The 14,652-nt window shown below is 39.1% G+C and overlaps 3 protein-coding genes across 6 annotated transcripts; 2 read left to right on the top strand and 1 right to left on the bottom strand.

Moving 5' to 3' along the window:
• On the top strand, positions 1-1,463 carry LOC106751297 (39S ribosomal protein L38, mitochondrial). Its single transcript, XM_014632166.1, has one exon. It carries the CDS (start codon positions 172-174, stop codon positions 1,399-1,401), a length of 1,230 nt encoding a protein of 409 aa, XP_014487652.1. The 5' UTR covers positions 1-171; the 3' UTR covers positions 1,402-1,463.
• On the bottom strand, positions 1,420-4,971 carry LOC106751230. Of its 3 annotated transcripts, XM_014632072.1 has the most exons (10): positions 4,526-4,971; positions 4,193-4,392; positions 3,947-4,051; positions 3,556-3,726; positions 3,179-3,427; positions 2,941-3,089; positions 2,619-2,762; positions 2,112-2,404; positions 1,792-1,965; positions 1,420-1,629 (listed from the first exon to the last, which is right to left on the bottom strand). In XM_014632072.1, the coding sequence occupies exons 1-10, from the start codon at positions 4,617-4,619 to the stop codon at positions 1,535-1,537; spliced, it is 1,674 nt and encodes a 557-aa protein (XP_014487558.1). In that variant the 5' UTR covers positions 4,620-4,971; the 3' UTR covers positions 1,420-1,534. The 3 variants fall into 3 exon arrangements, with proteins under 3 accessions (XP_014487558.1, XP_014487563.1, XP_014487570.1); XM_014632077.1 differs by lacking the exon at positions 2,619-2,762; XM_014632084.1 differs by lacking the exon at positions 1,420-1,629 and having other exon boundaries at positions 1,819-2,020.
• A 1,306-nt stretch (positions 4,972-6,277) lies between these two features.
• LOC106751559 (zinc finger protein 433) lies at positions 6,278-14,644 on the top strand. Of its 2 annotated transcripts, none has more exons than XM_014632462.1 (8): positions 6,278-6,447; positions 7,540-7,909; positions 8,459-8,965; positions 9,066-9,464; positions 10,011-10,136; positions 10,412-10,648; positions 11,044-11,371; positions 12,782-14,644. In XM_014632462.1, the coding sequence occupies exons 2-8, from the start codon at positions 7,578-7,580 to the stop codon at positions 14,444-14,446; spliced, it is 3,594 nt and encodes a 1,197-aa protein (XP_014487948.1). In that variant the 5' UTR covers positions 6,278-6,447; positions 7,540-7,577; the 3' UTR covers positions 14,447-14,644. The 2 variants fall into 2 exon arrangements, with proteins under 2 accessions (XP_014487948.1, XP_014487947.1); XM_014632461.1 differs by having other exon boundaries at positions 9,045-9,464.
• Positions 14,645-14,652: the final 8 nt, after the last annotated feature.

Here is a 14,652-nt window from a genome sequence, read left to right as displayed (position 1 = left end):
ATTCCCCCACTCACACATTTTACGATATTAACCTAACTAACCTCTGATCTGAACGAATCTTAACCTCTTGTTGGCATTCTTCATACCTACCTGGTAAACGATAAACATGTCATTGAATGTTTCGTTTTTGATCTGAGAAAAAACAAGACTGAGTTGACAGAGTTTCGCAATATGTCGATCAAACTGTTAAGAATCGTTAACTTCCTTTCGATTCCGAGAGGTCAACATGTGCGATACGGACATAAGATGCGGGGAAAACCACCGACGATCGCCCGCAATCTTAAACAACGTCTCGAGATATTGAAACAGAGTGAGAAGGATCCGACGTTGGACTTCAATGTGAACATCGGCTATCCGGTAACCAAGACAATCTCCCGACGAACGATGACGAAAATCTGGGCGAGAGAGATTACCGCGCGTAGGAACAATCCCGAGCTGGAGAAAGCCTCACGCACCAGGGAGCTGCTGGTAGATCTTAAAGACGCGAGAGAGTGCTGGCTGCAGACCGACGGACCGTTTCACATTCACAGAATAGCGGAACACTATGGTATTTACAAAGATCTCTACAGGGATGCGTACTTCATGCCGACGGTTCCGTTAGACATATGCTACAACTTGGAAGATGACAAAGTGACGAGGGTTCGTACTGGCAATATAATCAAACCGAAAGAAGCTTCCAAAGCACCCGATGTCACGTTCAATGCAACAACGGAAGATGACGGATCGTTATGGACTCTTTTAATGACCACACCAGATGGTAATTTTACCGACCCGAAGAAAGAATACTGTCACTGGTTCATTGGGAATATTCCAGGGAATCGTGTGAACGAAGGAGAGGAGTTTATGGATTATCTGAGACCGATAGCACCATACGGTATCGGATACTGCAGATATATCTTTGTATTGTACAAACAAGAATGCTATTTAGATTACTCGGAATATAAGAAAAAGATAAACAAACCCTGTTTGAATCTGGAGGAACGTAACTGGCAAACGCGGGAATTTTATATGAAATATCAGGATCAACTGACACCTGCTGGATTGGCATTCTTTCAGTCGGACTGGGACAACACGATGAAAGAATTTTATTACGACTCGTTGAAGATAGAAGTGCCGATATTTCAATACGATTTCCCACAACCGTTTATCAAGAAACAAAAATGGTTTCCTTTGAAAAAACCCTTTAATCTCTACCTGGACAAATATCGCGATCCCAAGGAAATAATGAAGGAATTTTTGCTGAGAAAATTGAAGGAAGTTCATCCGTTCAAAGGGCCAGAGCCGAAGCTGCAATTCCCATTGGCTCATAGAACTCATTCTTACAAGCCGTCCTGGTTGAAGTTTGAGATAATGAAGAAGAAGCTGGGACATGGTCGCGTGAACGATCTCGACGAATATTAGATCCAAAGAAAGAAAAAATTGAACAATACGATTGTAATATAATAAATAACAATCTTAAATTATGTTTCTATTTTATCATCATGGCTCCTCATTTATTAGGCTTTTCAATTTTGCGTAAGTTATTCCGCTGGTTTCAAATGTGCGCCTCTATGATCTGTCTGCTGCGAAATTTGACGTCATCTCGCGTTGGAACGGTAGCGTCGATCATTTCATGTTCGACGTATAATCCTATAAAGAAAAAAGAAAAAAAAAGAGAAAGTTTTGAGTTATGCACAATCTATTGATAAAATACATTAGCTATATATATATATATATATATATATATATGAACGAAAATATGTTAGACGATCTAAAAGAGCGATATAAAAAAAAAAAACATGCTCCAATTACCAATTCTCAGTTCTTTTCCTTCAATGCTTCCCAATATCCAATTAGAATTATAATCCGACACATAGGTCTGATAGAAATATCGTGCTTTATATTCCTTTTCTTTCTTGAGATCGAAATTACTCATATTATATAAAATACTTATCTTTCGGGTAATCTTCGCCAACAACACCAAAACTGTGTGTAAAATAAGGAAAATTACGCAACAACGACGACTTTTTGTGATACGTGCCTTACCGAGAATTTGAAGAAGAAATTATATATTATCTAATTTATAATTTTACACACACACACACACACACTATATATATATAGTTATTCACCATCGGTATCCACCTCTTCGAGCTCTGCTAGCGATTCGAGTTCAAGTTCTGTGTCTTCTTGGTCGTAATTGGATTCCTTTTTTAGCATAACATCTTTGCCCACGTCTTTCTTTTTCGTCGTATCTTTTGTATCGGATTGCCTAACACAGAGCAACATCATGTTTATATTTTGTAAAGCAGCTCTAATGTTCGTGAATAGTTCACCGCGAATTTTCTTTAGTTCCTTGAGGTCTTTTTCGCGTTTCTTCTCAATCTCGATTTGCTCCAATATCTCACATTCCTGTGCTTTATAACTGAAAATTTGAAATTCATGTAGAGTTTCGGACAAAATAAAATAACAAAGATTATATTTATATCGAAAAGTTAAGGATATATCAGAGAAAAGTTGCAAAAATAATTTACTAGTAGATTATTAGTAACTATCTCGACAACGTTATATTTTATAATATATATATGTGTGTGTGTGTATGTATATATTTTTTTATTCTTTATTTATTTATTTTTTACTGTTCAACTGCAGTTTTAGAATGCATGAGACCCTCGAGAACTTGCACAGCATGATTCGTTTTGCTCAACAATGAGTCACGATTCTTTGTATTGAAGTTTAATCTTGCTAGCAAATCTGTTCTCTGCTTGGATTGATCTTCGAGTCTATAAGATTACAGGAAAGAATGTTATGCATTGATTTTGAATATATTACAAAAATATTGTAGGAAAATATTTTAACTTTTGAGAAACTGAATACACGAACGCCAAATTTCTAAAACTATTTGTGATCTATGTTTCATTAAAGAAGTGGAAAATTATAGATTATAGAAGAAAATAATACCTCGATAACAAATCGTGATAAGAGCGCACAAGTAGAGTTTCTTTTATTCGATCGCATATGTTTTCCAAAGATATTAACTGTTTTTCCAATACTTCGTCAGCAGACGATAACTCGTCTGCGATGTCTTTTCTTGAAAAAACAGTATCGCTCTGTAAATATCCGTGTTACAATTCGGACGAAATGTCTTCGTTTAAGTCATCGTATCATCATCATTACTGAGAAATGGAGAGATACTTGCTTCAACGCGCACCAAGGACAATGCACAAGACCACAAATCTTGTACTTGACAGCGTACACTATTCAACGTCTGTTCTCTGATTCTCATATTACGCAAAATGATGCCAGTCATCCGTTTATATTTTTGTCTAACGTCGTCCAAGTTCTCTGTTGCCAGCTGGCCCATCACCGTCATCCTCAACATCGCTTTGCATTGGGAAAACTGGTCCTCTTTCAACATGTTCAACAAGGTGTCGAAGAACATTGCATCCTACAACCAAATTGCACTTGCATATGTATATCAATATGAAGGATGATATGTCACGCACGCATAAAACTAGAATTTGTTTATTTTACACAATTATCCCGATGTATCACAAATCATTCGGAGACCTTTACCTTTTGCAGGATATGCAATATCGATAAGTATATGGAACGTATCGCTTTCGCCGTATTATATTTCGAGATGGACCGCTGCAACTGCGCCACGAATTGTTGCTGTTCGCAGTGTAATTGTAGAGTACCACCGTTCTCCTCTTTACATTCATTCGAAAGATCGCTATATTCCAACTTGTGGACAAAAAAGTGGATGCATAGTGAATCTTATTGCATAAAATTAATGTAATATGAATATGTAACATCGTGTGCCAAATATACAAAGCACGCGATGATTATCGCATCATAGCGTATCAACCGTAATATATGCTATACTCATGTATGTATCCATATTAGAGATGCGATAAATCATACATGTACAGCCACATAGCATTAAGAGCATTCTAAGTTTTACCTGTAATTCAATAGCGTGTTTCAGTTTCTTATTTTTCTCGTAATAAAGCTTGTTCAAGAGTTGACGCATTATGTCGCTGTTGTGAAATATAGCTGCATAAATTTCCTACAAGACAATTGATGATAGTCACCGTACGTTTCATTATATTCCGGAAATTGTTTTCAAATATGCAGATATATATATTCGTCGATGATGATGACGAGAATCATTTTTGAGACCCAGCCCAGATGTCGATCCTATCCTTACAGATGCTTGCAGTTGACTAATTGCCAAACAGAATTTCCCGCAATCGGCGCCTGGGTATGTCAGTTTTTTACCGCCTTCCGACAAATCCTTGCCGACGATCTCGCGATGTTTCCTAACATCCACTTCCAAGGACGCGAGCTTCCTCGATACCGTCGATTTCAATTTCGTGGCTTGTAACAACTGCAGCTTTTTATCGCGCGCTGCGATGCAAAATAATTCGTACAACCAAAGCGTCATGTTAAAATAATTATTTATTTCGATATTTCTTTTTTATACGATTAGACCCAACTAATCGTATAAAAACAAAGCAGCTGTATCCAATTGTAACCTAACCATATAACTTCAGAATGCCACGATATCGAGTTATTTTGTCTCGTGTGATGCATGTTTCCGCCTGTATCATCTTGTAAGTTTTTGCTGAAACCATTTCTCCGGCGTTCTTTTCCGGCCTTTTTCTGAATTACAGCATGTTAGAATATCGAACGTCAAATCAAACGTATGCGAAGAAATTCCCACTATTATCCGTTATGATCTGATTAAATCTGCGCCATGTTCCTGTTGTTCTCCTCTGTTTACACGGCAACCGGTTAATTCGGTTTAATAACAACCATAGTTAGTGAACTTTTGCACTTGATTGGAGTATATTTTTAGATCTAAAAAAAAAATAAACAAAAGACACAATTTCATAGGTAACGTCGAGCGTTGGAGCCAATCCGAGCAGACAAGAGTCAAACGTCGAGACGATCTATTGGCTGCCGATTGGTTCCGACGCTCGCTTGATGCTGCCACAAAAAAGTACCTTAAGAGTTCAATAATTACGGTTGTTATTGGGGATGAGAAAAATTATCGATGTTTAGAAAAATCGATTGATGTTCGCGTTCATTGAGGATGCTTTAGGTGCGTTGCATTTAACGCTTGCAGCGATCGCGAGCATTGTTCCAACCTTGTTTCTCTTCAACGTTAAACAAAGACGCTATCGTTGCAAGCGTTAAGTGGAACGCATCTGTTGTACGAGTTTATCGAATGTGCCGTCGATTGGCTGTCGGATAGAGAATTTCTAGAGTCCCTAACATTTTCTCTAGATGTAATATGACATTCTCAATGAGTGCGATCGACTTTTCGATCATTCGCCCATTCCTATTACCACGACCTTTGTCTTAAGCTCGTATCAGGCTATGGATTGAGATTGAATTGAAATTTGACCAATCAATGTGGAATTCACTAAATTTCACTAAACTTGAGTTCAATTAACTTTACACTGATTGGCTAAATTCAATCTCAATCCGTAATCTAATACGGGCTCACTGTTTACGGCCCTCATTACGCCAGTGCTTCTTCCAGTATGTTATATAATTCAATGTTTATTCGTAACGTGCTTCTTCCAGTATGTTATATAATTCAATGTTTATTCGTAACTATTCGTAACTTACGAGTGATATCCAATATTGCTTTTACGGAATAGTTGTACGCTCATTGAATATCACTTGCAAGTATACAAATAGTTACGAATGATTCAAGTACCAAACGAATACCGGGATATTGTCGAGTTGAAGGGTCAACAAAGGGATCGCCATATCATAATCACGCGAATCAAATATTTAAGCACATGGGACATGACAATGCTTGCCGCGCGGCGGAAGTTGGCCCAATTAACGTGCTGTGTAAGAGCTAGAAATTTATTGGCTGCTACGGCGAACTTCCGCCGCCGTTGCTTCGCGGCATACATGCCGCGTCCTATATGCAGGAGCCATTGCGCGCACACACCAGAACGCGAAAATGTTTGCCGCGCGGCGTGAAGCGACAGCCAGTAAACTTTTAGTTCTTGCAGGAAAACGGCGCGGTTGATTGGCTACCGCGCGCGTCGCTTCTTCCGGCGCGTTATCTGTATGCAGGAGTGCCATTACATGTTCATCCATGGAAAGCACCCACTTTACATTCGTACCGTACCGAAAACTAAGACCACCGGATTTGGTGAAGACTTCGCTAGAAACTAGACCATTGATGTATTGATTTGTCGGCGCATTAATTCTCTGAAAATCTTGTAGCGCTGTATCTAATCCCGCTCCACGTAATCCACGGTGGCGCTCATAATCGTGCGTACAAGTCTGAGCGTACGCCACCATTTTGTCACGTTTTATTTCTAAACGTATCCCCCCACCATATTGAAAACAACCGAAGGTCGACGCTGATCTCAATCGTAACGGAGTGTTCTTTGGTTAGGTTACGGACTACGTTTGACGTCTTTTCTTGTAACAGTAAGTAAATTGGGACGATAGTTCGCCGCACAATATCGTATTTGTGTTTGCGTCACCGTCATCATTTGGCATTTCAACACATTATTAAAGTTGTAATGTGATGTTGCATCTGTACCGCGTTTGTACGGTCACACGGGCAGAACAGAGATCCGTTGTTGAAGCGGCTTCTAATGCTATTTCATTCGTGTTGAACATCGTCGTCATCCTTATCGTACATTGTTGCTTATCGTTCATCATCGTATTGCGTTCCACGCGTTCGGTATTACATGTTCCGTCCGACATTCCGACTGTCTCGGACGAAACAGGGCCCGCCAATATCACGTCCTGATCTGACAACGTAAAACACACACACACACACACTCATCATTATAACCTCTAATATTATAACCTATATAATTATAACCTTAGAAAGAGAGAGAGATCCGTGTGTCAACACTGCGCGAACACTGACGGCTGAGATCTCTCGCCCGTCTTCGAGACGATCGCGTCATTTCGCGATTATCGTTTGTCGTTTATGATTGATGGATATGATGAGAAGGGGAAGGGTGGTAGAGAGATGTCTAATGGTATTATTCGTCGCTATGTGTGTGTGTTGTTCACGAGTCAGGAATTGAGTTGTCGCCGAGCTGAAGAAAGAGTCCGGGAAATCGCACGTCACCTCGGTGGTTTCTCATCGGCATAGTGAGGGACCGCTTGTGATGTAATCCTATAGGGAATCAACTATATGCGCCGTTGTGACCTGGGACTAATGTCTTTTTGCTAGCGGAATCTTGTAATATCGGATAATTTGTGATAAAAATATATAATTATGCATAAATATTGAATATTGAAAGTGTATGTCCGTTGAAAGAGCTTTTATGGGGGAAGGAACAAATTTGTATGATATATCTTATCTACACAATGAGTTTACAAGAAATCAGTTATTAGCTTAAGGCTGCGTTCCAATTCACATTTATAGTTCTGTAAGCGTCATTCTTCATCTTTGATAAATTGAATGAATAATAAAGATAGAATGACGCTTTATAATTCGTACAGCGAGACTAGCAAGCTAAATAGATAAAATCGAAGTATTTATTTGGCTCTATGTTTCAGTGATTTCAGTAATTAAATAATAATAAAAACTGAATAAAATGGATGTTGGTGGTGATCTAACTCTACAATGGGTGGAAGAAGTGGGAAACGTAGAACTCCACGAGGAAGTGATATGCGATCTGCAGGCACAATTGGTCGCTACGGAAGAAGAGGTCATTGGTGCTTGCGAGGAAGTGGCAGTAGAAGAAACCGTCGAGTCTGTTCCTGATGTAGCACCTACAACAGAATCTGAAATACTAATGGTACCCCACTCTAACGATATGGAATCTATCTATATTGTACCACAAGATCAAGGACATGACTATTTGAATATACAAGTCACGGAAGAAGTAATTGCTGATAATTGGGATAGACAGGGTCCAGATGATGGGTAATTAAATAGTTATTAATTGTTGTATATTTTTTATAAGACTATATATATATATGTATATATATATATATATATATATATATATATATATACATATATATATAACTATATATTGAATAAGCTACTTTTAGATTCTCTCATTCATTCTTTTAATACGTTCACTGCTCGCTAAATTTTGTTAGGTTTACCATGGCTTACTAAAACAAGATTCTTGAAAGTATAAATAATTGGTCAGCGTTATATATAACATTTATATATGTCATTGTTATATTACCTTATTTGTTATTTATATTACCTAAATTAAACAAAATATTTTTTTGTGGACGCGGATCCATGCACCAATGTGTACTGCTCCAAGTAGTGCTCTGATAGTATACGCAGTGCTAGGTATATAACGGCGTGGATTCGCGTCATGCAGTAAATGTGTTAAAATATAAGTTTATATTTGTGTGTGTCAAAGAGATTTTACCTTTTAGAATAATTTGATAAATATACAATAAATTATTTTGCAAATTAGTGTTATTATTATTAATAAATTTACGTTTAAAGAGTCGAGATTCCAGAGACAAAGGTAACACATGACAACTTGCTGGAATATGATGACATGGAGATACCATTGCCGATCAATCAGGACTCTAATACCAACATTCGGCCATATCCGTGTGATTTCTGTAGCCGTAGATTTCGAAAGAAAGCAAATCTAATGAACCACATGGTAGCACATCAAACAGATCGTCCACATAGTTGCAATCTATGTGGGGCACGATATGTACGCAAATGCGACTTAAACAATCACTTGAAAATCCATGCGTATGCACCATCGTCGCGAGATGGTTTGGAGGACGAGATGAATGATGAGGACTACTCCCTCCACCAGACACCAGAGGAGGAAGATATGGCAACTACTGCTACTACTACTGTTAAAGGCAGACGCAAAAAGGTACAATCAAGTGTGCCACGCAAGCGAAAAGGCAATAATGTAGCTAGTCTACCAAAACGACTACACAACACAACCGAGAATACTAGTAATAGTGGGATCAAGATGGAGATGGGCAAGTATGTGTCACATAAATTATATTATCGTTTGAGGTATTTTATATCTTTTTCACACACACACACACACACACATACACAGTGGCAATTACGCATCATCCAGTTCAAGGTGGCACGAGGAGGAGATGTCTGTCACTGTTGCCAGTGAGCAGCAGCAGCAGCAGCCTCCAAGATCATGGCCAGTCACTGATCGTACTAAACCCTACGTCTGCCAATTCTGCGGTGTTGGCTTTGCGAGGGAAAAAGCATTGGCTTCACATGCGCGTATTCACGGCGGTGACAGTCCTTTTGAATGCACTTCGTGTAACGAAATGTTTTGGGATGTTAACAGCCTGCGAGAGCACGTGCGTATCAAGCATGGTGGCACTATACACACACAGTCCGATACGGAGGAATATGACAATGACACCGCTTACACGGGTGAAGAAAGATTCGGCGAGTTTTATTGTAACACATGCGCTGTACCGTTTCATCGTCTGGATCTACTTAAACGACATCAAAAGTAAGAAAGAAAGAAAGAGAGAGAGAGAGAGAGAGAGAGAGATTAAATTAGATATATTTAAAGTTGATTGTAGTACAAATTGGTTAATTGTCCTTGATTCAAATTTATGATGCAAAATTGGAAAAAAGTGACATACAGTGTGTACAAATTTAAAATAAATAAAATAAAATAAAATATATACACGAGTATTGTAAAAACACAAAAATGGGAAAGAAATAGAGAAAAACACAGAGAATTCTGATATATTCTTACTTATGTTGTAATTTTAGGTTACTAATGTGAAGTAAATATTAAAAAAAAATAATCATTAACTTTTTCACCAGTTACCACAAGTATTACTATGGTTTTTGCAATACCCTATATATGTATATTGCAAATATTAGATTGATTATTAATAAAATATTACACGTCGTTTATTAGTCTGTATTAAAATGCTCAATTCAAAGAACAATTTTTGTTCCTTTTTTTTTTTTTTATTTTTTGATAATTCGGAAATGTTTGTGAAAATATTATCTCTATCTCAAAAGTTTGATATTATGTATTTAGAATTCATATCAAGCAAGAAATGGACACGATGGAGGGGGGATCCAGTCAACATCACGTGTGTAATGTTTGTGGCGAATGGTTCGAAGAGGCACTGGCGCTGTTAGCACACGCAGAACTTCATGCTAGGTACCACACACACACACACACACACACACACACACACATCTTTGCCTTTTATTATGCAACGTGGTTTCCGTATATCGATCACAGTAATTTCCAAATCATTGTGTCAAAAATATTTCACTGCTCCATCTATAATATTGGCGATGAGAAAGAATTGGCAGAAATAAAGAAATGTACATAATATACTGTTGATCGCTCGGATCCGCTTTCTCTCTGATTCTCTTTGAAATTCGGCGAACGCTGAATTTAATACTTATTGAAATTTTACTTATAACAAGATCTCCTAGTCGTCGTTGCTTACTATGCGGAGCCAGATGTCGTGACGATGCCGAAGTAGCGGAGCATGTACGGCAAAATCATGCTGAGGATGCGCCACCGAATACATGTATACACTGTGGAAAAACGTGCAAGGATAAACGCAGCTTGCTGAAGCATTCATGGGTCCATAATGTCGATAAGACCTTCGGTTGTACAAAGTGCGGGAAACGCTTCCATAGTAAAGCTAGACTGCGAAGGTAAAAATAAAACAAGTCAAATTATTTTCAATGTGTTCACTCAATTTCATAATGCTCTGATAGTGCACTGCTTTAATGCGTATATAATCGCTAAATATTAGTAGTAGTCTCTGGGGAATTATTCAAAAACAATTTCGCACATCGGTCGCACTCTGAACTACGTCGAAAACGATCGAATTGTATTGTGAAACCGAATGTTTTCACACACATGCGCGCCTGCATATACGCACACACACTCCATCATCGTGCATTTATATAATAATGTGGTTAAAAATGTTACGTGGAAAATATGTCTTGTTGCTGTACGTGTTCAATTCATATTTTTTTTTTCTCCTATAATTTCCTTTGTGCAGATTTTTGTTTGAATTTTTAATTCAAGTTATGGCTTTTTACAGGCATATGGTATCACACCGTAATAAAATGGTAGCTTGCGACGAGTGCGGTGAGGAGTTTCCTGACGGACGAGCTCTCGTGAGCCATCGACATTCGCATAATAAAGATCTGGGCGGTCGTTCGTTCCCCTGCCGCGAGTGTGGCAAAACTTTCGGCAGCCGTAGCTCGCAACAGATTCACATACGTATCCACACAGGCGAAAGACCGTACGGTTGTCGGTTCTGTTGGAAAGCATTCGCCGATGGTGGTACCTTGAGGAAACACGAACGCATTCACACTGGCGAGAAACCTTACGGTTGCGCCATTTGTCCTCGAGCTTTTAATCAGAGAGTGAGTTTATCGTTTTAACGTTACATGAAAATGCAAATGCACGTTTCACTAAAAAAAAAAAAGTAATTTTATCAAACCTTTCTTTTAAATTAGTGACATGATGTTTAGACTTAGAAGTGATTTAGAAGTACTTTGTGGTAGAAAGCAAGATTTTAGCCAGAATATAGCATACGGTACAACTTGTGAATTACGACATGCATGATTGTGTGTATATCCGTGTGCATGTAAAGAATTGTGAAATAATATAAAAGTTGTAATTTGTTAATATTTTCTAAAGAACATTGCTCAGTTTTATACATCGGTTTTAGGCCATGAGCGAATAGCTCATCATGAGAGCCACTGTTACTGATCAATAGAGGAGTGTCGGGCGAATAAGAAATGAATGAATACAATCGTAGTCATTAAAAGGGCCGCCGAAGTTATTGTGATACTACTGAAAAGTCGTTTATTCGCTTCTTTATATAATATGGTTCTTCGTCGGAGCATGCAAAAAAGTCACACGTGACTCCTCCTCAACTGGACTCTGTTATATCTCTCACTTAAGGCTCCGCCGTGAATACACTCGAAACCGTTGTTTGCGAAAGTTCCATCCACTGCGACTCATTATGGTAATGGAGCATACTCTAGAGTTGACAGAAATATAAAAACGAAAGTTAATCGCAATTTGAACTTCATCTCACTCGCGACATATCTATCCAGGCAACCAAAAATATATTTTCTTTATATACAGAATATGCTATTTGCAATTTACAATTGCTATTTACAATTTGCTTTTTGCTCGTGGAGATGACTGAGTTTCCACACTTTGAATATATTAACTTGGATATCTTCAGCAACTTGAACAGTCCGATCGCGGTTCTTTTTATTCGCAGATCTGAGATAAATAGTGATAAACGTGACGTACCAAGTCAAGCGTGGTGTTCGTGTCGCTACTACTAGTAGCTCCTTGCTAAAAAAAATAATGGTGCGTGGACATTACGCAGTCGTATATTTTTTTTAAACAAAGACTTTTCACACACGAAAAACAATAAGTAACATTTTTTGCTAATATTTTCTACCCGGGATAAACTCGGATATTATTAATAGCAGCTGATTTTTCCTCAACATAATATATTTGCCGTATATCTTCCCCTCTCTACATTGGAGCTTCTCTCATTCTCTTTTATCAATACCCTACAATGTTAATTGAGTGAGTGAGTGAGTGATCTCCCCAATTACTCCTATTCGCCCAAAAATGGGCAATGTTCTTTATTTATTTGCAATAGTGTATTATACCTGAGAGATAGATAGATAGTTCAAACCGTGGTGTTGTCGTGTTTTTATGAATAATCCAAAAAATTCTCAATTTGTTATCTTTCCATTTCTGGAAAGAAGAATAATCACAATATCTTCACTTGATTTATTTTACAGGTTGTTCTTAGAGAACACGTGCGCGCCCATCATTCCGGACCAGATCCTAAATGCGTGGGCAGTACGACGCCTTTTTTATGTAAAGTATGCGGTGAAACATACAGCACGTCCGAGGAAATTGTGGCTCATATTGTGCAGCATTGCGATGACAATACTGCGTTAAGACGTCAGCCGCAAACCGGACCACGCAAGTACAAAAGGAGACGCAAACTGAAACCTCATGAGACCAACACGATATTGCGTAGAAATGAGTTGTATGATATGATAGAAGGCGATGATGGTGGCGGCGGCGGCGGTGGCGATGGCAACGTTGCCAATGTTGGCTTTAGTGTTGGCATTAACATTGGTGGTGTTGACGGCGGCGGCGGCGGTGACGATGGCGGCGGCGGTGGTGACGGCGATGGCGGTAGCGGCGGCGGTGCTGGTGGTTCCGATTCTGAGGAAAATACAAAACGGAAACACGGCGGTCGTAAAAACAAGCAACATAGATTGTCGAATGTTGAGGAAGGCTATCAAAATGTGTTAAAAAGCTTTGAAAGTTCGCTACAGAATATAAACTCAATCGTGAGTAACTCTAAATTGAATATGTCAAAGTCGAAGCTTTCAAAGAAGAAGCTTCGTAAAGAGGAGAAGAAAAGTGAGATGCAGGCATCGAATCAGTCGTCCAGCCGACCGAAAATGATCCACACACAGAAGACACGAGTGCCGGTAGTGGTGGGTAGCGACGGTGTGAAAAAGGGACAGAAGACAAAAACAATGGTGACGCGAACGCCAAAGGTTATGCCAAATGAACACAAGTCGGGCATCTTTCCGGGTGGTGAGCGGAATCGGCCACGCACTAAAAATGTTAGTTATCACATTGAGGGCAAACAGCAGCAGCAGCTCTCGCCAGCGACATTTTCGAGTAATAAAGTAAAGGAAGACGTGGTAGTAGACGTTCTCCCTTCAACGCAGCAGCAACAATCGCAAATGCTAGCGAACGTCAAAATCGAATCAGGCGCAACACTGCAAAAAGTAGTAACGTCCACAACAACAAGTCACGATAGTCATAGAAATAATAACGGTAATATACTTGCTCTTGTCAAGAGTGAATCGCTAGCCAAGAAGAAGTCAACCACCCTGAAGAAAACTAAAAGACAAAAACATGTAGTGAAACAAGAACGTTCGGATACGTCCGAATCGGGTATAGAAGAACAGCAACAAGAGCATCAGTTACGAAACAACAACAATATAATGGAAAACAACGATGATCCTGCTACACAACTGATGGAGCATGCAATGGATGGCAGTAACTTGGAGGTAGCTTTCGAAGCGAGCGTCGTGACTGCTGTGGATCAAGGTCAAGAGGAAGACGAGGATGACGATGATGACGATGATGACGATGATGATGATGACGATGATGATGATGAGGAGGAGGAGGAGGAAGAGGAGAGCATTTTGCCTGACACCGGGGAAGAGATTGGCAACCACCGGGGAGATGTTAAACTCAGTGTGAAGGTGGAATCGGCACCACAGCGGATGCTGGCTGTTCATAGTGTTATTACACCGGTAGATGATGTCCCGGAGACAATAATACCAGATGCTGTGGAATATACGTGCGAGATGTGCGCGGCGGTATTTTCGAGCCGCGCCGAATTATTGGTTCACGTACCGATACACATTTGATTTGATTTAATTTGTTCGACAAGTCGGTCAACATAAGGAGGTTTGTTCTACTCTCTCTTTCTCTCTCTCTCTCTCTCTCTCTCTTTCTCTCTCTCTCTCTCTCTCTCTCTCTCTCTCTCTCTCTCTCTTTATTATGCATACTTATTTAATCAAATTGAATACTTTTATCACGGTCGATGAGGGTTGTTACTTCGCAAAAAAAAAAA

This window comes from Dinoponera quadriceps, unplaced genomic scaffold, assembly GCF_001313825.1.
Source record: "Dinoponera quadriceps isolate SergipeBrazil2010 unplaced genomic scaffold, ASM131382v1 scaffold46, whole genome shotgun sequence".
Classification (NCBI taxonomy): domain Eukaryota; kingdom Metazoa; phylum Arthropoda; class Insecta; order Hymenoptera; family Formicidae; genus Dinoponera; species Dinoponera quadriceps.
The sequence above is the reverse complement of the archived record's forward strand: the minus strand, read 5'-3'. Positions and strand labels throughout refer to the sequence as shown.